Source organism: Oncorhynchus nerka, linkage group LG20 (assembly GCF_034236695.1).
Source record: "Oncorhynchus nerka isolate Pitt River linkage group LG20, Oner_Uvic_2.0, whole genome shotgun sequence".
Classification (NCBI taxonomy): Eukaryota; Metazoa; Chordata; class Actinopteri; order Salmoniformes; family Salmonidae; genus Oncorhynchus; species Oncorhynchus nerka.
Window position 1 is genome coordinate 79,093,640 of NC_088415.1, and position 25,555 is coordinate 79,119,194.

Genomic DNA, 25,555 nt, shown 5'->3' on the forward strand with positions numbered 1-25,555 from the left:
CAGAGGCACACTCCAACACCCAGACATAATTTACAAACTAAAAATGTGTTTTTAGTTAGTCCGCCATATCACAGGCAGTAGGGATGACCAGAGATGTTCTCCTGATAAGAGTGTGAATTAGACAATTTCCCTGTCCTGCTAAGCATTCAAAATGTAACAAGTGATTTTGGGTTTTAGGGGAAATGTATGGAGTAAAAAGTAGATTATTTTCTTTAGGAATGTAGTGAAGTAAAAGTTGTAAAACATACAAATGGTAAAGTACAGATACTCCAAAAAACGACTTAAGTAGTACTTTAAGGTATTTTAAGAATATTTACAAATGTCAGGACAATGAGGGTAATATTAATTTGATATTTTAATAAAATATTCACCTTCTATAGCGGTTTAATAAACTTTCAACAGTGCAAGTTATTTAATTACAGTACTATTCCAATAGCTAATAATAGTAGGAAAAGTAAACCTTTGCCATGAGGAAGCAAGATGACGGTCTATCAGGAACCACTGAATGATGCAAAGCTTACAAAAGTTATTTTAAATTACTGGTATGTTCACATTTCCTCAATGCAATGATATTGGTCATAAAGATGTAGCAAGCAATGTGTTCCAACAAGCCTCAAGTAGAATAACAATAGAGAAACACAGAGGCACTTAATCAAAAATAATTTTGCTCGTCTTGCTCCTAAACTCCAAACAAACGGACACAAATAAAGCACAACTGAACATGATTAAATGAAGCCATCCAAATGTGATGAAATCTCCTCATACATGGACAGAGGACTTGTTTACTGAGTTTACTGAGGGCCTAAGGTCAGGAGGGGAGAGAGCCCAGCCAAACTCAACACAGTAGACTGAGAAAGATCTCAGCCAGGCTCAACACAATGTTGTGAGAGAACCTAACTAAGCTCAACACACTGCCCCTCTGGACGGCTTTTAGACCTTTGGACTGTTTCACATGAAGACAGGGAATGGACTAGAGCAGTGGATGCTGCTGAAGGGAGGGCAGCTCATAACAATGGCTGGAATGGAGTCAATGGAATGGTATCAACCACATGCAAACCACGCGTTTGATGTGTTTGGAACCATTCCATTGACTCCATTCCAGCCACCATGCGCCGTCCTCCCCTCAGCAGCCTTCACTGGACTAGAGCTTCTGTAATAATAAACAGAGACGTATTTAGCACTTCTCTCATCTGAGTGAGAGAGATGTTGAAAACATTGTCTTTCTTTAAAAATATAAATAAATTAATCTCCAATTTTGCTACAATGTGAACATTTCTGAGGACACATTTCTTTCATAATCGACTGAGAAAAAGACAAAAAAGCAAAGAACTGAATCAATTTCCTCTGAGTTTGCTACTACAGACTGGGCAAAGGATATTCAGGGATTTTTGCTATCTTGTATTATCAATCTGGGTTAACGGATCTTTCCAAGAACAGGCTGGCTCAGCTTATACTGATTTGAGTAAAGAACTAAGCACTTAATCTTCGTAATGAATTAAAACACCAATCATTGTATAAAAATACACTTCACTACTACAGTGGACATTCACAGAACTGTACAAATAGCTAAAATATGTATTTAACCTTGTCTTTTGATTTAACACATTATGGAAGCACATTTCTTTCTTTTGGTTGAGTAAAGGGGGATACCTAGTCAGTCTTACAACTGAACGCATTCAACTGAAATGTGTCTTCTGCATTTAACCCAACCCCTCTGAATCAGAGAGCCTCGGAGGGCTGCCTTAATCAACACTTTTGCACCCGGGGAACAGTGTGTTAACTGCCTTTTTCAGGGGCAGAATGAAATGTTTTACCTTGTCAGCTCTGGGATTCGATCTAGCAACCTTTCGGTTACTGGCCCAACGCTCCCACCCGCTAGGCTACCTGCCGTCCCAATAATATAAATGTTTGCAAGACCCATAAAACAGATGAGATGGAGAAAAGTAGTCTAGGCCCAATTCCAATGTGTTATTACTGAAACACAATGTGTTATGATACTATTTTGAGCACTAGCTCCTACCGAGCGAGCATCCCTCGTCATCATCCTATCTTTTCATCGACTACTGATAAAACTTTAAATAAATAAACAGGATGCTCATATAAACTCAAAACTAGCAGACATTCTTGGACCGAGAGCTCAAGTTGTGCACCCAAACCATATCGATTGGACTTCCCTTAAAAAAGAAGGTGAAGGAAGGAATAAGAAATTGGAATTGGACTTCAAAAGGATGCTACGAGTTGTGTGGTTGGTCAGTGAGATGCACTCTGGGATGTGTAGTCTATGGGGAGTCAGGAGCTGTAGGCAGACTGGCTGTCAGGTTCTGGGTCAGAGGTGACCTCATCTCCTGCAGGGTAGATGGAAAGCTGGGTGAGGAGTTCCTCAGACTGCAGGATGTGGGAGGTCCACTTCTGACAGACCTCTTCCATGGAGGGGCCGCTGCCCCCGTACTCCTGGGGGAGGATGTCTTCGGAGAAAAAATCCCTCAGAGTCTCTTTGAAGGTGCTGCCATGCATGTGGATCTAGGAGTAAGACAGGAGGGCATTGACATTAATTTGTATCACTGCCGTGATGATCAACATTGTTGTCACTATCATCAGAGACATCATCATCATGGGTTATAAAAACCTGCTCTAAACAACATCGAAGGTCGCTAACATCATCTCCATCACTCCCGTTAAATGTATGAAAGAGATGTATCCAGGTGAAAACATGAGTCAGTGCAAGAACGTGAATGATGAAGCATGGCGACTGACCCGCTGTTTGATCTTATCGGGCAGAAATGGGCGGAGCATGGCGAAGACGGGTCTGAAGAATATGGGCTCGTTGATCAGATGGATTCCTCGCACCTTCAGAGGGAACGAGTCCTGAGGAGATCACATTTAAATAGAGGCTTAAAGCTAGACTCAGCTAGATGATGTTGCAACGAGCAGCACCGCAGATATTGAGATGAGCAGGGTGCAACACTTTGCTCTCACACAGTCACACTAAGTATCTGTGCATGTGCACGGGTGTGCTTCCCACTACAACAGAGGAGAAGTTCAGCCTCACACAACAACGCTCTTAGTTGTTTTAGATATTGACTAATTACTGTTGTTTGCTTTGTGCATCTATATCATCTTGCTAATTCTACCTTTAGTACAGTGTTATTACAGACTTACAGTATAGCTATATTCTGTAAGAGTAACATGAGATTTCTGCAACTCTGGATCCAGAACTAACTGTATCCTTAGACCTTTACAATTACTGATCAAGTTATTCTAACACGTATCATACAAAGATTATTTCTCAAACCAGCGGACGGGCCCATTAAAACAGTAGTTGAAAATGAGTGTCCTAATGAACATGACCCAGTTCAACAGATAACCTACCGTGAGCACAGAGGAGATCCTTTTGGCCAGGGAGGGGTTGATCTGGAGGGCGTGAGCGAAGCACCATCCCTGCATGTCAAAAATGGCTTTTAGTCCATTCCTCTGAGTCTCCGTCTCCTGGACGATCAGCTCAGATGTGATCAGACTGACACGGAACACCTCGTACACTGTGAAGTCTTTGGGGTTCCACTGGCCTGAGGAGAAAAGCCAACACATCTCAAATGACACCCTATAGATAGCCCTCAAATTCAAACCTTGACCTCGAAGCCAGTTCCACTGCTTAAAAAAAAAATGTATTCCCCTCTAATCAGGGACTGATTTAGAACTGGGACACCAGGTGGGTGATTCCCCTCTAATCAGAGACTGATTTAGACCTGGGACACCAGGTGGGTACAATTCATTATCAGGTAGAACAGAAAACCAGCAGTGCCCCAGACCTCATATGTTAAGAGTTCAATACCCCTACTATAGAGTAACCTATATTGAAGAGCATTCCATCTCCTTACATAGCCTTTTACACAGCCATGGGCAGATTATTCCTTTTGATTTATGTTCAAAGCACATTTTAGGTGGTTTTATGCAGTGGTACCGCTTGCCTTGCCTGACACCCAGACCACACCCTATGAGACCATGGAGGTGAGAACTAACCAATCCTATAGATGAGCACTCTGCTGCCGCTGAGGTCCCGGTCCCTCAGCACTCCATGGTAGTTATTCTGGAGGAGTCCCAAGACAGAGGACGGCTGCAGGTTGGCACTGATCTCTGGGCACTCTCTCCTCCAACGCTGGTAATTAAAGAGTAGCTATAGATAGAAAGAGAAAGAAAATAAATATTTTGGGGATTGCAACAGAGGACCCACAGCCAGCTGTCATCCTGTCAAATCATGTCAGGCTGTGTGGACACTGTTAAGTGCCAAGCTGGTAAATGTTTTCCAAACCTATGTGCACTGACTGACATTTGTAGGCTATGAACAGGATACAGGGCTACAGACATGAACTATGCCACACATTTTGTTGAATGCAGTTAAGACACATACAAACATGAACTTACAAGTGTTTAAACCATGAATGATACAATATAATTCACTCTCCTATGCCTGCATTGCCTATCCTACAGTGAATGTTTAGTTTTGGAGAGGTCCAAAACGTCCAACTATTGCAAAGCAAAATGTCTTTTTTGACATGGTTTTTGACATTATCCATGCATGTGATGCAATCTGGTCGTTTAAAACCTCCTCACATAGCGACAACCTGTAGCCCAAATAGTTTATTTTCCCCGTTAGTCCAGTTGGCATGGACCCAACTTTCCTTCAGTGACAAACAGTCTTTGAGTCCAAGTTCTAAACAAGTGCGATAGGCATCGAAACCCAGCTAGCACATAAACGTTCTGAGAACCATGTTTCTTTGAGCTTAGTCTTATGGTTATTTTGCATACAACCTTCCCACAATTATATGGAAATGGTGCAGGATAACCAGCTCGCACATAACGTTCTGAGAACTATGTTTCTTAGGTGGGATTCCTCCAGGTTTCTACCTCATGGTTTTATTTAAAGTAATTCTCAAATTGTTTTCTGAGAACATTAAGAAACAACATTCTTCTTTGAGAATTTCAGTACTTCAGCTTAACATTTCCTAGACTATCACTAAAATGTTCAGGGAACCATAGTAAAACATTCTCAGAACCTCCATGCAATTAAAACAAAAACTTATCAACAGGCGAAATTTTAACTTCTGTTCTCAGAACATTTAAAACGTTTTCAGTTTTACCGGTCAAAACACTTACGGATTCGTAAGTGTTCTGACCAATGGGATACCAAAAACGTACGTTCCCACAGCTTCGAAGGAACCAATGTGCTAGCTGGGCAACATGCGGCATAGCCTAAACAGTTTCAATTTCTCAATACCTTTTAACCCACCGAGATACCAACCTTCAGTGACAGCTCAACATTAAAGTCTCTCGCTCGCAGAAACTTTATTAGAAAAGTGTCTGACCAATTCAAGCTTTGCTGCGGGTCGATGATGTCTTTCTGTGCCCTCTGTCTCAGTTCTAATAAATAAGGTTTGACAAAGTTGGAGTCGTCGGGCAAACTATTTAGGTCTCCCTCGTAATCCGTCTCCTCTCCGGACTTCATGTCGGTACTGTATCACATTTCACGCCCATCACATACAAAAGTAAGTTACTCTATTTACACAACGGAGAATGAAGAAACTTCCTTCGGCGCAATCAGAATAGGCTACTGAAATAGTCTCGTTCGTCAACGCGCACGCGGCTCACTTACCCACCTCTGTACAAACAAGGCAAATACTTTATGCGACGAAATCAAGGCTGTACAGCCTTTTACTGGTCAGGGGTAAAACTAAGTTTGCTGGTCAGGGGTAAAACTATGTTTTCAAGTACTTGTCGACCTAAAGTCCACTGCCATGATACGTGGCAGTAGGGCAAGACAGTGGAAAAACTAGTCCAGCGACTTGAGCAATGTTTGAGCTATTAGACTAAATACATTTTTCATTATGCTACAATTTAAACACTCAAATAAGGCACTCTAGTGTTGTCTATTTGGTCATACATTTTATTTAACTAGGCAAGTCAGTTACTAAGAACAAATGATTTAAATTTACGGCCTATACCGGATGAAACTGGGCAAATTGTGCGCCGCACTATGGGACTCCCAATCATGGCCGGTTGTGATACAGCCTGGAATCGAACCTGGGTATCAGTAGTGACGCCTCAAGCACTGAGATGCAGTGCCTTAGACCGCATGCGTCACTCCCTAAACGGAATGAAATACTTCCAGTGAAGAATGATCAGGAATAGATTGTAACGTTACAAACTGGCTGTAAAATGTATTTTTTTCTAGACTAAGTGTATCCATTGTTATAAAGTGTTTCAACCTTCTTCCACGAAAGGGCGGTGTCGTATTGACCACATTTGATAGCGGACGTCTAGGCTTGGGCATATTTTTTGGTGACAAATCAAATTTGTGGCTTGCCCTTGCCTAAACCTGGTGAACAGTATTCAAATATTACAATATTTCATCGAATTTCTCTTACACCTATTAAAAAGGTTTCAGCCTGCCAAGCATGGGCAAGAAACGTTGTCTATTACTTTGAGTAAGCTACAATAATACATTTCTTTGACACCTCCCTATGCAAAAGAAACCAAAATATATAGCAAAATGTTCTCACCATTAGGCCAGCCACATTCAAACATTATGGAATAGAATGCCCTCTAAAGGTCATAAAACAGCGCCACCCGCAGGACAAAGAAATATTGGAAGAGAATGGATAAAGAGGAAATAAATGGGTACAGAAGGATGGAAATAAACAGCTACAAGTACAGAAATGTTTAGACTTTTTTTTAAACTCAAAAACCATGTAACAGGGAGTCAATCCAGGCACCTCAGTTAGCAGAGAATGCCAAATGCATGAGGAGTACTCTAAAGGTAGTAGTTACCAGGGTATGACAGTATATAGGGCGAGCATATTAAAAAACTGGAACATATAAACACAATGCTGGCGGGACATATTGGACATGGGCAACAGTCCGTTTCATACAGGGCCCTTCCTTCACTTGGGGTTTTTCCATCTTTATAGCGTTCTAGGCAGAAGGGAAACACTGTGACTTTCTAAAGAGCTTTGTTTTGGTCCAGACTTTTGGTACAGTAGGTTCCACTCTTTTTCCATAGGAGGATATATTTGAGTGACAGCTCAGTGATCCAATGAGAAGCTACAGGGAGACCGGTCCAGTGCAACTCCCCCCTTAGCATTCATAGCTGGAACATACTCCAAGCAAGGTGTTTGGGTGTGTGTACAGGGTATAATTGTAAGCAGGGTGTGTGTAAGCACTTCAGCGAGAGTGTGCATTAATATTTACAAGGCTTTGTATGTGTGTGTGTGGGCCCTCCAGCTCACTCTCTCAAGGGTGAGATGTTACTTTAGGAATGTAACAAAAAGATAGAGATATTCTCTATTTCCCCCACTAGGTTCATTGGTTGACCTAGGTGGTACAGTCTCCAGACCGGTAGAGACCACAATATTTGAAAAAGTAACAACAGGTGACCATCACAATCTTCAAGGGGCGGGGGACCCAAGGTGCACAGGGTGTTGAATTGTTACTACTTCTCATTGGGCCCCAGCTTCTGCGTTTCTGTTTATTCTGTGTCTCCTATGGTTCTTTTTAGCAGTTGAAGTGCATTTCTAGCAAATCATTCAGATGAGGTGACTCTAGTTAAATAGGAACTATTTGATCTACAACACACTGAGGCCCAATGAAAACCAACAGTTTGCCCTGAGGCACTGGGGTCCCTCCTCCCTCTGCTGCAAACATCACTTTATACGTATGACTTATTACAGGGATAATGCATGGCTGTTATTGCTAACCAGCTCCATTCAAGTCTAAGAGCCTCCAAAGTCTGCTCCCTTTGAGCTGGTCATGACATGGTCGACAAGAAAGCTCAAGCATCACAGGGACATATCTGAAATGACACCCTATTGCCTATATAGTACCCTAAGTTAAAAATAAGTGCCCTATATTGGGAATAGGATGTCATTTCGGCTGGAGCCACAAATCGAACACTGTTGTCTTTATGTGGTTATCTTCTTCATCACATTATTTAAGTTTCCCCAGACATTTAAGCTCCATCAGGCTTCCCACAATCACTATTGTGGTTGACCTCTACACTACAAAATGCAGCTTTAACTTCAAGAAGTATGGGCCAAATCCTAACCTGAGATACACCTGGGTTAACTCAAACCTTTGAATATTGTGCATTAATGTCAATGGGAGAGGAGTTATCCGGGCATATCAAGTTAGGATTCTGCCCTAAATGATTGCTTATATCTTTACAGAGTTAGTAAATCTACCAGGGCACACAATGGGGGTTAAAACCCTCAGGTGGCTTTTGGGAGAGGCAGGAATTCTAGGAAATTGTGTTTACTCAGTAAGAGTAGAACATTTAAAGCTTTTGCCTTCATTAGAACTGAGAATATGCATTGAATGCATTCTAATATTAAAGACTCCTTAGGTGAGTCAACACAGACACTTCTCTTCGGGACTAAATGTGAGAACGCACACACCGTGTTTGTTGGCTGGAATTACTAACAGAATGATACATTCAACAAATGACCCAAAGTGAGAAGTGTTCAAGCTAGGAACTAATAAAAACTATTGAATGGATGGAATGACTTAGATTTCTACTACAGAGGAATATAATGTTTTATAATTTAATTCAACTGAAAATATTAATTTCAGTTATCTATTATCTAGTAATTAAAAAAAAAAAGACGCTAAACACACCCAGGAAGTGGACATCAGAATGAACAGGATGGGTGGATCAGAATGGAGATGATTGGTTGGTGAAGAGGCCAATCCCTGCACACCCCCAGACACACGCGACACCGGACTCCTAACTGGCATTGGGTGTGCTGCCCTGAGATCTAATGGAATGGACCGGACCAGGAACAACACAGGGCCAATAAAGATGGCTAAACTGAAGTTGACAACAGAGATCTGCGTTATGCTGTATGGGGACACAAGGCTGCGAAGCAACGCAGATAGAACTCAGATGTCTAGAACAGAAGGTATATATTAAAAAGTGAGTTGGGCTCTGATTTTCTCCTGACCATGTGACCTGACAACTCATGTCACATGACCAAGAAAAAGTGAGGGCTGTTAATAGTGAAATATCTTCTATAGATTCTATTTATATCTGCTGTGCTATGTGACTTACGGAGGCGTTGTGCCGTGGAACCACAGTCCAGCTCTCAATGGAATGTTGCAGATATTTGGCTAGCTCTGAGAAGAGCAAGCGATATAACGATAGTAGAAAATCCTGCCATTCTCCCCACAGCTTACTGAGAGACTGCATTAGCTCACACTGGTATCTAAAAAGACAAAAGACTAGATTTGGCATGAAAGTAAACATAATGTTATAGTTAACCCAGATTGGAAGGTTCTGAAGACAGGGAAGGGGGTGGCTTGTTTTGAGAGAATTGTCTACATCGAAGCCTCCTGAGGGTTTTTGAACATACAAAGTCCTTTTATAGGATGAGATGCCCAAAAAACATTGGTCTCTGATCAGACTTATATTCAGGCCGACCCACTTAACCATTAGAATGAATCCCAATCCCCAACAGGTCCTGGAACAGTTCTTATGGGCAACGTCAGGCAGAGACTTTAGAAGCCATTTCAAATCAGAAACACCCATTTAATTTTTTTTTTTATTTTTTAAATCACTCCCAAAATGTTTTAGGCATCTCTCCCCTCACATAAATAACAATTAAATGTACATTCAACAAAATAAAATAAGAACCAAGGTATTCGTGGAAGAACTTATAGCACATGGAAAGAACAGCCACATTAATAGTCATCTTCATCATCATGTTCATCAAAACATGGAATGAGGAAGTCAAAGAACCAGACTGGTCAGACACTCCTCTGCAATCACTGTTCAGAGTCCAACGCTCTCAGTCTTTTTTTTATATTCGATCATTTCTGATTAGCCATCTTGAAATCAAAAGTTAGTCCACCCGTTTGTTCTTCCTGATATCAACATGTACAGTCTTGTTTCGTCTCTTTCCCATGAATCTGAAGAATAACGGGTGACGTCAACTCAGTCCTAAATGGTCCATGAATGTAACAAAAAGAAAGTTTCTTAAAAGTAGCTGTTCCAAGGTGTGTGTAATATTTTGTTCCTCTACCTACTCCTATATTCATGTCTTTGTACTCCCTCTCTCTCTGTGTGTGTGTGTGTGTGTGTGTATGTGTGTGTGTGTTTATATCAATACATGTAAGGTGCAGATAGGCAGCTCTGTGATGGACTGATTGGAGAAGCTGACGAGGGGGCAGGTCAATCAAACGATCAATCGACTGATTGATGGGGGAGGAAGGGGGTCAGGGGGTGTGCCCCTAGGAGGGGCGTGGTCCTTTAAAGAGGTTCTGAACCCATGCTATGGATGCAATGGGTCTGGCCTGATGTCAGGTGTCCTCATCAGTGTCCTCGATGAGAACTTTGGTGTCTCGGGTCTTGGTCCTGAGAGGGAGAGAGAGAAAGTTTAGTAGAGGGCAACACAGCCATACGTTTTATATAAGGTGTGTATGTTATTACCGTACTGGGAAGCGAGGCGAGGCCGTCTCAGAGACATGCTGTAGCTTTGTGTGGGTGTGTATGCATGCCAATGTGTGTGTGTAGCTCTTCTATAACCGTACTGGGAAGCGAGGCGAGGCCGTCTTAGGGACATGCTGTAGCTTTGTGTGGGTGTGTATGCATGCCAATGTGTGTGTGTAGCTCTTCTATAACCGTACTGGGAAGCGAGGCGAGGCCGTCTCAGAGACATGCTGTAGCTTTGTGTGGGTGTGTATGCATGCCAATGTGTGTGTGTAGCTCTTCTATAACCGTACTGGGAAGCGAGGCGAGGCCGTCTCAGAGACATGCTGTAGCTTTGTGTGGGTGTGTATGCATGCCAATGTGTGTGTGTAGCTCTTCTATAACCGTACTGGGAAGCGAGGCGAGGCCGTCTCAGAGACATGCTGTAGCTTTGTGTGGGTGTGTATGCATGCCAATGTGTGTGTGTAGCTCTTCTATAACCGTACTGGGAAGCGAGGCGAGGCCGTCTCAGAGACATGCTGTAGCTTTGTGTGGGTGTGTATGCATGCCAATGTGTGTGTGTAGCTCTTCTATAACCGTACTGGGAAGCGAGGCGTGGCCGTCTCAGAGACATGCTGTAGGAGCGTTTCCAGTTCTTCTTGCCCAGGCGGTTCCGGACTCCGTCCTCCTGGTCCATCATCTGCTCCAGCAGCGTCTGGTCGTCAGCGTTCAGTGGAGCCACTGAGATGTCCCTCACGGCTCGGAACTCGCCACAGTTATTCAGGTGCTCGTTCTCCAGACGGAAGAAGTTCCAGACAAAACGCCTGCAGTGGAGAGGGGGAGGAAGAGAATAGCAAGTGAAATATTGTTGAGGTGTTTCAATGTTCGTATGGGAAGAGAGAATTATGTATGAAATGTCCTTGAGGTATTTAGTGGCTAAATGTTTGCCTTTTAAAATCTTCAGGAAAGAGCTCTACCTAGAGGTCAACACAATAGTAGTCAGCCCTGAAATGTCCATTTACAAGAAATAAGATATTGGCATAGAAAAATGGTGTTTGAGAGACAGCCGGTAGGGAGAAATAAAGTGAAAGGAAGAGAGAATGCAAAGAAAATATAGAACACAAGAGACAGAGAGAACAACAGAGAGAGGAATGGTATTTGGCCCTAAACAGAGCGTACACAGTAGCAGAACAGCTGACCACTGTGACTGACCCAAGATTAAGGAAAGCTTTGACAATGTACAGACTCAGTGAGCATGGCCTTGCTATTGAGAGGCCGCCATAGGCAGACCTGGCGCTCAAGAGAAGATGGGCTATGTGCACACTGCCCACAAAATAAGGTGGAAACAGATGCACTTCCTAACCAAATGTTTTACCATATTAGAGCCACATATTTCCCTCAGATTACACAGACCCACAAAGAATTCCAAAACAAATCCAATTTTGATAAACTCCCATATCTATTGGGTGAAATACCACACGAAAAGGGCACGAGTGAAGAACAAACGTCATTGTAAATACAACCCATATTTATGTTTATTTACTTTCCCTTTTTACTTTAACTATTTGCACATCATTATTACATTTACATTTAATTTAAGTCATTTAGCAGACGCTCTTATCCAGAGCGACTTACAAATTGGTGCATTCACCTTATGACATCCAACACTGTACATAGCCATAATGACATTTTAAAATGTCTGCTGTTCATTTTTTATTGTTTATTTCACTTGCTTTGGCAATGTAAACATATATTTCCCATGCCAATAAAGCCCTTTGAATTTAATTGAGTGGGGTAGAGCGAGGTAGAGATGTAGAGCGAGGTAGAGCGAGGTAGAGAGATGTAGAGAGATGTAGAGCGAGGTAGAGAGATGTAGAGCGAGGTAGAGAGATATATAGAGAGATATAGAGCGAGGTAGAGAGATGTAGTCTGTTCTCACCTGAAGACCTCCAGAGGGGCTAGGATGGTGGCCAGGATGTCTGCAGCGGAGGGTATCCCACTGACTGTGCTCAGGAAGAGGGGTATCGTCCAGGCAAAACGTAGCAACACATCCTCCAGTATGGCACAGTAGTAGTAGGCCTGAACACACACATCAAATAATCACATACAAACCTTCTGAAATAATAGACCTGAGCACACACACACACATCAAATAATCACATACAAACCTTCTGAAATAATAGGCCTGAAAATATTTTTATGGTGATTTACTACATTATCAGACACTTCTCTGTTCCTCTTTGAGGCATAATCTTTCCCCAACAATACACACACACACACACGTTCAAAAGTTTGGGGTCACGTAGAAATGTCCTTGTTTTTGAAATACATTTTTTGTCCATTAAAATAACATTTAAAAAAAGAAGCTTTTCTTTAAAAAACAAGGACATTTCTAAGTGACCCCAAACTTTTGAACGGTAGTGTATATATATTGAACAAAAATATAAACGCAACATGTAAAGTGTTGGTCCCATGTTTCATGAGCTGAAACAAAAGATCCCAGACATTTTCCATTTGCACAAAAAACATATTTCTATCAATTTATTTGAAAAAGAATTTGGCAGAATGTCCAACCGGCCTCACAACCACAGACCACGTGTACAGCGGTGTGCTGATGTCAACATTGTGAACAGCATAGCTGTTGGGGTTATGATATGGGCAGGAAAAAGCTACGGACAACGAACACAATTGCATTTTATTGGTGTCAATTTGAATGCAGAGATATTGTGACGAGATCCTGAGGCCCATTGTCGTGCCATTCATCTGCTGCCATCACCTCATGTTTCAGCATGATAACGCACGGCCCCATGTCCCACGGATCTGTACACAATTCCTGGAAGCTGAAAATGTTCCAGTTCTTCCATGACCTGCATACTCACCACATGTCACCCATTGAGCATGTTTGGGATGCTCTGGATTGACGTGTGTGATAGCGTGTTCCAGTTCACGACAATATCCAGCAACTTTGCACAGCCATTGAAGAAGAGTGGAACAATATTCCCCAGACCACAATCAACAGCCTGAGCAACTCCATGCGAAGGAGATGGGTTGTGCTACATGAGTCAAATGGTGGTCAAACCAGATACTGACTGGTTTTCTGATCCACACCCCTACTTTGTTTTTTTATGTATCTGTGACCAACAGATGCATATCTGTATTCTCAGTCATGTGAAATCCATAGATTGGGGCCTAATTCAATTATTTACTTATATATGAACTGTAACCCAGTAAAATATTTGAAATTGTTGCATGTTGCATTTATATTTTTGTTCATAGATGATTAAATCCATATTCAACATTTTGGTTGGTATAGCTTTTTTCCCCAAAGGTGCATACTAACTTTCTGGGGGTAGACGATCTCCTCTCTGAGTAAGGTGTTATCGCCTGCGTTTCGGTCAAACAGGCCCCAGTCCATCTTCAGGTCCCACACCAGGGTGTAACAGGAACTGACTATGGAACAGCCAATCAGCAGGTAGAAGAAGATCTTAGCTTCGTTGTGACTCGCAGCTAGGAGAGAGGAATACTAGTTTGACACCAAAATATTGAAAACACAAACTAATTGACAAGGTCAAATTAATAAGTGTGTAAACATAGTTTCATCCTCATTAAACACCAATGGTATTCACTAAGTTGATGGCTTATATTTAGGATAATGTTTTTCAGCTTTGTCATGACATTTTTCTAAAAAGTTTATAATCTTATTCAATTATTTGATATATTTGACATGTGATAAGGTCACACAGAGGGCCAAAGATGATTAAATACACCAGTGATAATCTGAGGTACCCAAAAGAGCCACTAGATATATTGTGCTAGGTTATATCAAATCGTTAAAAGAAACCAAACTTCTAAAGTTTCCAGTAATATACCCTCCCTTTGTAACTGTACTAATGTCTGAGGAGTACACTATTACAATACAGTATCACGACACTCACAATTCTCTTTGTGAGTGCTGTACAGGGCAGCGAAGGTGACCACGAAGAAAGTGGTAGAGTATTTCCCGGCGTTGACCAGGTGAGGGAAAGCCCGTTTGGAGTCACGGTAACGGCGCAGGCACTGCACGAAGCGGAACCACGCCGGTAGACACTGGATCACAGCCCGCACACCGTACGAGTAGGAGTGACACACGCCTCCACCTATCAGAATGATTATCAATCAACCAATAAAATCCACCAAATATGTTCCATTGAAATTCCCCTCTGTTGGATGGATTAGAAATTTTCTTTATAGGAATGCAATTCAATATACACAAATGACTTGAGTTTAAAATGGAGTTGACTCCAACACTTCTCACCTGCAATCAATAACATAAAGGTGATAAAACATGTGTTGGAACAGGGTTAGGTGGTGGTGTGTATGTTTGTTTGGACTGGATAATGTTTGTTGTGTTTGCATTGTGTGTGTGGACTAGGCTATGTTTGTTTGGACGAACGTCTTGAGGGTATGTTTAGTGTGGGCTAGATCAGGCTGTAGGCTTGTTTTGGCTGAGCTTTGTGTGTTTGGATAAGGCTGTGTTGAGTTGTGTTGTGTTTAGTTGTGTGTGAGAAAGAGATATATATAGAGAGAGAGGAGAGAGGGACAAAGGAGAGGAGAGAAAAATAAAAGTAGCCATCAGAAATAAGAAAAGTCCAAATTGAAGGTCTGAAACTAACAAGCTTATTTTCAATGGAGCTTGGAGTGTGTATTTGTGTCTCAGTGCTTGTATGTTGGCATGTGTATGTGTATATCCATTGCTTACTGTCCTGCAGTAGCCCGTCCTGTTGCTTCCAGTCGAGCTCGAAGCTGTAGAAACAGATGAGGTACTCCAGGTCCATCAGAACCACCCCTAGAGAGTTGAGCTGGTCAGCCAGCCAGAAGTCTGCAAACTCTACCCTGTGGAACGGGGCTGTCACCACACGGAACTGGAGGAGAGGGAGGAGGGGGCAGAGAGAGAGAGAAGAAGGAAACAGAGAGAGAGAGCGCGAGAAACAGAGAGGAAAGCGAGAAACAGAGAGAGAGAAGGAAACCGAGAGAGAAACCGAGAGAGACAGAGAAACCGAGAGAGAGAGAGAAACCGAGAGAGAGAGAAAGAGAGAAACCGAGAGAGAGAGAAAGAGAGAAACCGAGAGAGAGAAAGAGAGAAACCGAGAGAGAGAGAGAGAGAGTAGAGAGAGGCAGAGAGAAAGACAGGGGAAAAGAGATAACTATATATTACTGTTCAGGATACACCACTTGTCAACATCAAATGTCAATATTTTTCCCCCATCATGATGCCAAGCACATTGAGACATGTTCAGCAGCTTTCTGAGCGTCTCACCAGCAGTTTGAGGAGCCAGAAGCGTGACTTGTAGTAGAGGGTCTTGAAGGGGTTGATGAGGAAGAGTAAGAAGAAGCCGTAGAGGACCAGCGGGTTGGCCTGCATTGGCACCAGGATGGATTTGGAGAACAGACAGGAAAGGATGCTCACACACCACAGCACCCCCAGGAAACCAGCAATCTATGTGGAGGAGAGAGGTTGGCTGGTGTTGGAATTTGATTGCATTTTCAATCTATTACTGTGTCATTCCATTCTACTGCTTATTGCTTTGGCAACAATTAATGGCTAATTTCACATCAATAAAGCTAGTTCAAATTTGAGACAAAGAAAGAGAGAGAGATAGGGGTAGAGAGATGCGGGAGAGAGAGCGAGAGATAAGGGGAGAGAGAAAGATAATTCAAGCAAATTACTTGATACTAACGTGAAAAGATAGATTCAGTAACATGACAGTAAATGTGAACACAAACAACCACATAGGTACAACTAATATCCAGAGCTGTATGATTAAAACACAATCAGTATCCAACCACTGTATAGAGCCCCAAACTCCTACCTCAAAGAGGTGCTGGTGGGAGAGGTTGTTGCGTGGGTTGAGCTCGAAGATAAGCACGTGGTTAACCCCTGCCTGGCGCCAGCCGTACGTGTTGATGCCCAACAGGAAGAGGAACTCGATCAGCAGGAAGCCGCCGCGGTAGATCCTCACCAGTGGCCACACGTTGGCATTCTCTATCACAACCGCAGCTAGCGGGCAGGACGGTTAATAACACATTCATAACATATTAATAACACAATAATGGTAACTTTGTCGATAACTGAGCTATCAAACCCTGAACTAGAGGACTAGGGCCTGTATGAAATAATGTGAAAAATCGACATAGAAAATCTCACTATCAAGCCAATCTTTTCACATGGTAAAGCACTTCACACCACCATGGTTTAAAACTTGTGTTAGAGCTTCAGTAAGACAGAGGGTAGGAGGAGAATAGGGGAAAGGCAGGGAAGACAGGTATACCTGTGATGACGACGGTGACCATGAGGACTAGGAAGACTCCACAGTACAACCCAACCCTAAAGGTGGTCCACGCCGGAGCAGGCTGTGCAGCACCCAGTGGTGGCACTCGTAGCCTCTTCATGGCTCGCTGTCTGTCTCCTCCCTCCAACTCTTGTGTTACCAGGGCCTGCGAGGAGAGAGATTGTGTCACAGCTAAAAGACAAAAACTGAAATGATTATAGTACATTGCTACGAGCTAATACTTCTCATTGATAAGAGGGGAAAACAAAATGGCTGTCCAGTACCTCAGTCTCAGAGATGAGCTGGGTGATCTTCTTGCAGGTGTAGAAGGGGGCAACCTCTACATGGGCCACGCGCCAGTCGGCCCCCCGCGACGTCTCCAGAATCTTATCATGCTTCTTCAGGATTTTACGGAAACCTGTGAAGTTCAGATTCTGGGGAGACGAGAGGAGAAACAGTTGAATGGTTATAAGTAGGAGTCTCTCAGATTCTTTTTTTGGATCGCTCAGATATATTTCTTTGCTCGTACAGATATGACAAAACCTGTTGCAATTGATCAGGTGACACAAAACAACAAGGTTAGGCTTAGCGGTAGGGTGTCTAGGGTTGGTGTTTAGGAGCTGGTAACTAACGCTGGTAGTTCTGCAGCAGGATGAGGTAGTAACCAGGAACAGTGTATAGGGGGTAATATCTAAGGGTAGTATCCAGGGTTGGAAATGAACACCAGCCAAATGCAGGTAGATTGTCATTGGCGGGTAAGAATGTCTATTTCACCAGCCAAATTGGAAGGTGGTCACAACATTTAGGATTATACTTTTTTTATCCGAAGCCCATATGTGGAAGTTGGCCAAATTGACAAGGCAGGCTACTAAAACGTGACTTTGTCGTGACTTTTTCTTTGGCAAGTTACATTGTTTTGGTCACATGCTAGGTTGTTTTTCAACGTTAGAGTTCAACGTTAGAGTTTTTCAACTTTCTGCTGCTAGGAAGAAATCACAGTCTGGTATTTTTTTCATCACAGATAAGCAAGTGTGAAAGTTACCATGGTTACGGCCCTTAAAGGAGGCAGCTGAACATTTGTCTCACCTAATGATTGTGCTCGATTAATAATGAATCACGCCCATTAACTTTTGTCATTAATCTCGTAGATGTACTTGTGTGCTTCTACACTGAACAAAAATATAAACTCAACATGTAAAGTGTTGGTCCCATGTTTCATGAGCTGAAATAAAAAATCCCAGATATGTTTCATAAGCACAAAAAGCTGATTTCTCTCAAATTTTGTGCACAAATTTGTTTACATCCCTGTTGGTGAGCATTTATCCTTTGCCAAGATAATCTTTCGACCTGACAAGTGTGGCACATCAAGAAGCAGGTTAAACAGCACGGTCATTACTAGGGTTGCCCATTTTGGGGAATATTCAGAGGTGGAAACTTTCCGTGGGAATTAACGGGAATATGGGAAATAACGGGAATATATGGGAATTAATGGAAATATATGCTAATGAATATTAACACCATTTAAATGTAGATGTTTTTTGCATTGGATATATTTACCATATCATATGGAGACAAACATACATACCTTTATCATAAGTAGACATATTTGCAAATAATTAAATCCTTCCAATAGAAATTTTTAAAACAATTTAGTTACGAATTTAACTTTAATTAAATGAGTTGACTCTTCACATGGGATGATTTCACTGAACAACAAAAGAAAGGGAATATTGAATGATCCCCAATGATCCATCGCATCTCCCAAAAATGTTTTCAACATACATCTGTAAAATGATATCCTAAGCTTTAGTTTCTAGACTGTTTTCCTCTCAGGCTTCCATGTCTTCTCCCTGGACCTCCTCAATGTCCACCTTTCATTTTTTTTTTAACCTTTATTTAACCAGGTAGGCCAGTTGAGAACAAGTTCTCATTTACAACTGCAACCTGGCCAAGATAAAGCTAAGCAGTGCGCCACAAACACAGAATTACACATGGACTAAACAAACGAACAGTCAATAACACAATAGAAAAAAATCTGTATACAGTATGTGCAAATGAAGTAAAGAGGTAAGGCAATAAATAGGCCAATAGTGGCGAAGTAATTACAATTTAGCAATTTACACTAGAGTGATCGATGTGCAGATGAGGATGTGTAAGTAGAAATACTGGTGTGCAAAAGAGCAGAAAAACAAAAACAAATATGGGGATGAGGTAGGTAGTTGGTTGGATGGGCTATTTACAGATGGGCTGTGTACAGCTGCAGCAATCGGTAAGCTGCTCTGACAGCTGACGCTTAAAGTTATTGAGGGAGGTACAAGTCTCCAACTTCAGCGATTTTTGCATTTCATTACAGTCATTGGCAGCAGAGAACTGGAAGGAAAGGTGGCCAAAGAAGTGTTGTCTTTGGGGATGAACAGTGAAATATACCTGCTGGAGCGCGTGCTACGGGTGTGGCTATGGTGACCAGTGAACTGAGATAAGGCAGGGCTTTACCTAGCAAAGACTTACAGATGACCTGGAGCCAGTGGATTTGGCGACGAATATGTAGCGAGGACCAGCCAACGAGAGCATACAGGTCGCAGTGGTGCGTAGTATATGGGACTTTGTGACAAAACGGATGGCACTGTGATAGACTGCATCCAATTTGCTGTCTAGAATGTTGGAGGCTATTTTGTAAATGACATCGCCGAGGTCAAGGATCGGTAGGATAGTCAGTTTTACGAGGGTATGTTTGGCAACATGAGTGAAGGAGGCTTTGTTGCGAAATAGGAAGCAGATTCTAGATTTAACTTTGGATTGGAGATGCTTAATTTGAGTCTGGAAGGAGAGTTTACCAGACACCTAGGTATTTTTAGTTGTCCACATATTCTAAGTCAGAACTGTCCAGAGTAGTGATGCTAGTCGTGCGGGCAGCGATCGGTTGAAGAGCATGCATTTCGATTTACTAGCATTTAAGAGCAGTTGGAGGCCACGGAAGGAGTGTTGTATGGCGTTGATGCTCGTTTGGAGGTTTGTTTAACACAGTGTCCAAAGAGGCTCGTTGTCAGGCTCAAAAAGCCTCAAATTTGCCCGGATGGCCACACATTTTTGAACCCTTGTATTGGTCAGCCTGTTGCGTGCTTTGGTGTGTGTGTTCCCAAACAAGTTCCAGTTGTGCTCTGAGACGGCTGATGATGGTGGGATCTGGAGGATAATGAAGGCAACAGGGGAAAGAGTCTCAAATCCACAAAGTCCCTTCTACCAGGTGGCTGATGAGATATGCTGGCACGACGGCCATATTGCATCTCCATCCCAAAGTCCTTGCTTGGAAGTGTATTTTGCCAGACTGTCAAGAACCTTGCCCTCATCCAGGCCAAGGTGGCGAGACACGGTAATGATGACACCATAGACCTTGTTGATCTCTGCACCAGACAGGATGCTCTTGCCAGCATACTTGGGGTCCAACTCGTACGCTGCGGTGTGTATGGGCTTCAGGCAGAAGTCTTCATGCTTTTTGATGTATTTCAGAACTGCAGTTTCCTCTGCTTGGAGCAACAGTGAAGCGGGCAGGGTAGTATGGATTTCTTCTCTTATATCTGCAAACAGAGTCTGAACATCAGACAGGATGGCATTGTCTCCCTCAATCCGTCCAATGGCTACTGCTACAGGTTTCAGGAGTTTCAGGCTGCTTACCACTCTTTCCCAAAATACATCATCCAGGAGGATCCTCTTGATGGGGCTGTTGTCCATATCGGCAGACTGTGATATGGCCATTTCTTGGAGAAACTCCTTCCCCTCCAGGAGACTGTCAAACATGATGATAACACCACCCCAACGGGTGTTGCTGGGCAGCTTCAATGTGGTGCTCTTATTCTTCTCACTTTGCATGGTGAGGTAGATTGCTGCTATAACTTGATGACCCTTCACATACCTAACCATTTCCTTGGCTTTCTTGTCGAGTGTAACTATTGTTTTCAGTGCCATGATGTCCTTGAGGAGCAGATTCAATGCATGAGCAGCACAGCCAATGGGTGGGATGTGAGGGTAGGACTCCTCCACTTTAGACCAAGCAGCCTTCATGTGTGCAGCATGGTCTGTCACCAGTGCAAATCCCTTCTGTGGTCCAAGGTCATTGATGACTGCCTTCAGCTCATCTGCAATGTAGAGACCGGTGTGTCTGTTGTCCCTTGTGTCTGTGCTCTTGTAGAATACTGGTTGAGATGTAGTTAATTATTCCTTGCCCAGGAACATTCGACCACTCATCAGAGATGAATGCAATACAGTCTGCTTTCTCTATGATTTGCTTGACCTTCACTTGAAGGTGAGTATGCTGGTCAAAGAACATTCACATATCTTCCAATACACATTGCCTGTGAGCAGAGGTGACGCAGTTGCATACACAGCTCAAGCAAGACATTCATCAGCATTTATCTGACTACGTTCCTCCATTGAGTCAAAAAAACTTTGATTCCAGGAGGACCATGAGCTGTTGCTATCGATAAGATGTATGATTCATCATTTTCACCTCGAATACAAGTAGAGGGACCTTTGTCAGAGGTTGCTTGTTGTGAGCGCTGAGGGAACTTGATGCACATAGCCACATGATTCTGCATCATTGTTGCATTCTTCACATATGATTTGGCAGAGTATTATTAAATGTACACAGCTTTTCCTTTTCATTAGCTGCAGTGAAATGTCTCCACACACCAGACAGTGCCCATGGCATTTTCCTGTGAAAATTAGGAAAGAAATTGGGGGGAAAAACTCCAATACAATTCCATGTACAGATAAATAGTTAAGCAGTTAGATTAATCAACTCCTTTGTAAGATAAATGTTTTAACATGTATGGAGACAGGTGAATTAACACTCCTCAGTTAGCAGGTTCAAGCAAGCTAAAAACCCACATGGTAGCGAAAACAAACTAGCAGAAATTGTTAACAAGTTAGAAATTATTTTAAAACACCTTGCTGTAGGCTACTATTTACTAGTTAACAAAAAATAATGTACGTCATATAAAATATCCACCCCACCCAGTACTGTAATCAAAACTTACCAGAAAGCATATAGTCCTTGTCTCAGACAGTGTAATAGTGTGGGCTCAATAGCATCTCATCAAGATCTTGAGAATCAGCTGTACACGCCATAGAAGAGTGCACTGCACAGGTGATGGTAGAATGCGCTGTGCATTGAGGGTTGCAATTCCATTGAATTGGGGATAGTTTAACCAAAATATGCCACTAGAATTGTTGTAGATGTTCAGTTGTAGAACTGTTTATCTGTTTTTAATATTGGATTTAAAAATATTTATTTTAAACATAATTGGAAAAAGACACGTCACAAAAATGAAATTAAGCAATATACCCCATTACTTCTTACTAGTAATAGTTTAGAAACATTAGGAAGTAACAACAAGAAAAAAACAATTGCCTGGTAAAAAATCTACCTGCCACCAAAAAGTTCATTTCCCACCCTGGTAGTGTCTAATAACTTGGTAATTCTGCAGCAGGATGAGGCTGAGGTAGTATCTAGTGATAGTGTCTAGGGCACAGGAGGTTGGTGGCACCTTATTTGGGGATGACAGGCTCATAGTAAAAGGCTGGAATGGAATAAATGGAATCGAACTCATCATTTGATACCCTTCCAGTCACTTCATTCCAGTCACTATTATGAGCCTTCCTCCCCTCAGCAGCCTCCTGTGGTCTAGGGGTAGTGTGTAGGGTTTAGGGTACTAACCTGGTAGTTCTGCAGCAGGATGAGGCTGAGGTAGAACTCGGAGAAGGCCAGCTGCAGGTCCTTGATGTTGCGATGTTTGCAGCGCTCCTGCTGGGACAGGTGGAACACGGCCTTGCGGCGGCGACGGAGGCCTTGCATGCTGCTTTCCCTCTGGGCGTCCAGCGACGACTGCAGCTCATTTTGGAGAGTGGCGAAACGACGCTGGGCCTCGGCTAGCTTTTCTGGAGAGGGGGAGAGAAGAGCCAGAGAGAGGAGGAAGGGTCATGGGAAGGAGAGAGATGGAGATTGAGTAAGAGAGAGACAGTCTGATTCGGTCTTTGTTGCCTAACTGTTGGTTTCTGGCAGGGAGATTCACTCCCTAAGGGTTTAAATGTTTGTCTTCTGAACAGATGGGCCTTTAGTGGCCTAGGCCAGTAGTGGACAGTGGAGGAGCGTGTAACTTTTTGCTAATCACGCAATGTGAATGTGCTGTAGTTTTTTTGTACAATCATAGAAACGGCTAGCTAACTAGAGAGACACACGGTGGTTTGGTTATATGAGGTGCAGGATGACATAAATGAACAACATAAATGACAACACATTGTTGTACACAATTGTACAGTTACCTGAGTAGAATGTGTTGATTTTGGCCAGCTCCTTTTCGCACGCCTGAAAGAACTTCTCCTCAAACTTGGCATAGTATCTCTTGACTGTGTCCTCGTCTGTGACTGGAAAGAACGAGGTGTTATTCATCTTATCTCTTACAGAAAAGCTGACAAATTTTCAAGGGGTTTGCAAATGTCTTTGAGAGCTTGCTATTTTTGCCACTTGTGATATCCCATTCATTTCACATTTGATGTATTTCAACTTAGGCACCCCTGGTTCTACCATCTAGTCAACTAAATCAGCAAGCCCTTGTTTAGTGGGAATCCATCAAACATGTTTAAAACGACTGGATCCCTAAGACTGTGTTGAGAGAGGCAGTCTTAAAAGAAGTGGTTAGTTATTTTGGAGACTCAGCTTTGAGCAAGGCTTCTGTACATACATGACACAGTTATTACTTAACCTCTCTTGGCTTATTCAGCACATTCAGGTGGCACAGCATTGTGAAGAAAATCTATAATGAACAATGTGTCCAGCCCAGCACCAAAACACTGGATTCAACTAATCAGTCTTGTGGATTAGTTGAATTGGGTGTTTAAAAAGAGTGACGCATGTGAGACCAAACCCAGCACACATTGCAGTTCTCTAGGAACGCCTAAAATCATTGAGAAAGTGCATTATGTGCCTTGATACACTGCTACCTCACTCCTGTAATACCCCAAAGGGCCACCAAGAGGAGCCACGGCAGAGGGCAGGAGCCCGCAGGTTGGTTCCCGGTAATTCCCAATGTAACAGAAGTAGGTTAACTTATTGTAGGGCTATGGGTAGTCCAGACGGCACCTCTGACTCAGTGTCTGACGACTATCCGTGAGTCAGAACAGCCAGACTCTGTAGTCAGGAAAAAACTGGGTGGGTGTCTGGGATAATTCAAGGAGTCACTTTCATTACCCCTTACAAGCTTATGTTTTATCTGGAGCATTTGAGTAAGGATAAAACAAAAGGACTGGAGTTGTGGAGAATGCTGACCCATGTATGGTGCATTCGGAAAGTATTCAGACCCCTTGACTTTTTCCACATTTTGCTACGTTACAGCTTTATTCTAAAATTGATTAAATCGTTTTTTTTTACCTAATCAATCTACACACAATACCCCATAATGACAAAGTAAAAACCGACTTTTAGACAATTTGCCAATGTATTAAAAAAATGTGTTGTTGAAATATCACATTTACATAAGTATACACCTTTGCCAGTGATTACAGCCTCGAGTCTTCTTGGGTATGACACTACAAGCTTGCCACACCTGTATTTGGGGAGTTTCTCCCATTCTTCTCTGCAGATCCTCTCAAGCTCTGTCAGGTTGGATGGGGAGTGTCGCTGCACAGCTATTTTCAGATCTCTCCAGATATGTTCGATCAGGTTCAAGTCCAGGCTCTGGCTGGGCCACTCAAGGACATTCAGAGAATAGTACAGAAGCCACTCCTGCGTTGTCTTGGCTGTGTGCTTAGGGTCATTGTCATGTTTGAAGGTGAACCTTTGCCCCAATCTGAGGTACTGAGAGCTCTGTAGCAAGTTTTCATCAAGGATATCTTTGTACTTTGCTTCGTTCATCTCGATCCTGACTAGTCTCCCAGTCCCTGCCATTAAAAAACATCTCCACAGCATGATGTTGCCACCACCTTGCTTCACTGTAGAGATGGTGCCAAGTTTCTTCCAGATGTGACGCTTGGCATTCAGACCAAAGAGTTCAATCTTGGTTTCATCAGACCAGAGAATCTTGTGTCTCATGGTCAGAGTCCTTTAGCTGTCCTTTGGCAAACTCCAAGCGGGCTGGTCATGTGCCTTTTACTGGGGAGTGGCTTCCGTCTGGCCACTCTACCATAAAGGCCTGATTGGTGGATTGCTGCAGAGATGGGAAAACTTTCCAGAAGGACAACCATCTCCACAGAGGAACTCTGGCAGAGTGACTATTGGGTTCTTGGTCACCTCCCTGACAAAGGCCCTTCTCCCCTGATTGCTCAGTTTGGCCGAGCGCCCAGCTCTAGGAAGAGTCTTGGTTCCAAACTTCTTCCATTTAAGAATGATGGAGTCTGTCTTCTTGGGGACCTTCAATGCTGCATAAATGTTTTAGTATCCTTCCCTAGATCTGTGACTCGACACAATCCTGTCTCTGAGCTCTACGGACAATTCCTTCGACCTTATTGTTTGGTTTTTATATAGACAGGTGTGTGTGCCTTTCCAAATCATGTCCAATCAATTGAAGTTACCACAGGTGGACTCCAATCAAGTTATGGAAACATTTCAAAGATGATCATTGGAAACAAGATGCACCTGAGCTCAATTTCAAGTCCCATAGCAAAGGGTCTGAATACTTATGTAAATAAGGTCTGTTTTTGAATTTTTTATACATTTGCTAAAAAGAGCCTGGACTTGAACCCGATGATCGAACATCTCTGGAGAGACCTGAAAATAGCTGTGCAGCGATGCATGTGTGCCAAG

General features: G+C 42.7%; 2 protein-coding genes across 2 annotated transcripts in view; both read right to left on the minus strand.

The window, feature by feature from the left end:
- Positions 1–337: 337 nt before the first annotated feature.
- On the minus strand, positions 338–5,745 carry ttpa (tocopherol (alpha) transfer protein). The gene is made up of 5 exons (XM_029623906.2): positions 5,285–5,745; positions 4,018–4,171; positions 3,370–3,563; positions 2,755–2,865; positions 338–2,520 (listed from the first exon to the last, which is right to left on the minus strand). Exons 1-5 carry the CDS (start codon positions 5,498–5,500, stop codon positions 2,290–2,292), a joined length of 906 nt encoding a protein of 301 aa, XP_029479766.1. The 5' UTR covers positions 5,501–5,745; the 3' UTR covers positions 338–2,289.
- A 966-nt stretch (positions 5,746–6,711) lies between these two features.
- Positions 6,712–25,555, minus strand: part of LOC115103175 (xenotropic and polytropic retrovirus receptor 1 homolog) — a 44,837-nt gene continuing 25,993 nt past the window's right edge. The window contains exons 3-14 of the mRNA XM_065005818.1: positions 23,080–23,181; positions 22,475–22,695; positions 17,046–17,195; positions 16,762–16,927; positions 16,303–16,490; positions 15,750–15,929; positions 15,192–15,354; positions 14,389–14,589; positions 13,794–13,960; positions 12,393–12,532; positions 11,056–11,277; positions 6,712–10,399 (exon numbers count right to left, since the gene is read on the minus strand). Of these exons, the coding sequence (XP_064861890.1) occupies positions 10,345–10,399; positions 11,056–11,277; positions 12,393–12,532; positions 13,794–13,960; positions 14,389–14,589; positions 15,192–15,354; positions 15,750–15,929; positions 16,303–16,490; positions 16,762–16,927; positions 17,046–17,195; positions 22,475–22,695; positions 23,080–23,181 (1,955 nt within the window). The 3' untranslated portion in view covers positions 6,712–10,344. The remainder of the gene's footprint in view (positions 10,400–11,055; positions 11,278–12,392; positions 12,533–13,793; positions 13,961–14,388; positions 14,590–15,191; positions 15,355–15,749; positions 15,930–16,302; positions 16,491–16,761; positions 16,928–17,045; positions 17,196–22,474; positions 22,696–23,079; positions 23,182–25,555) is intronic.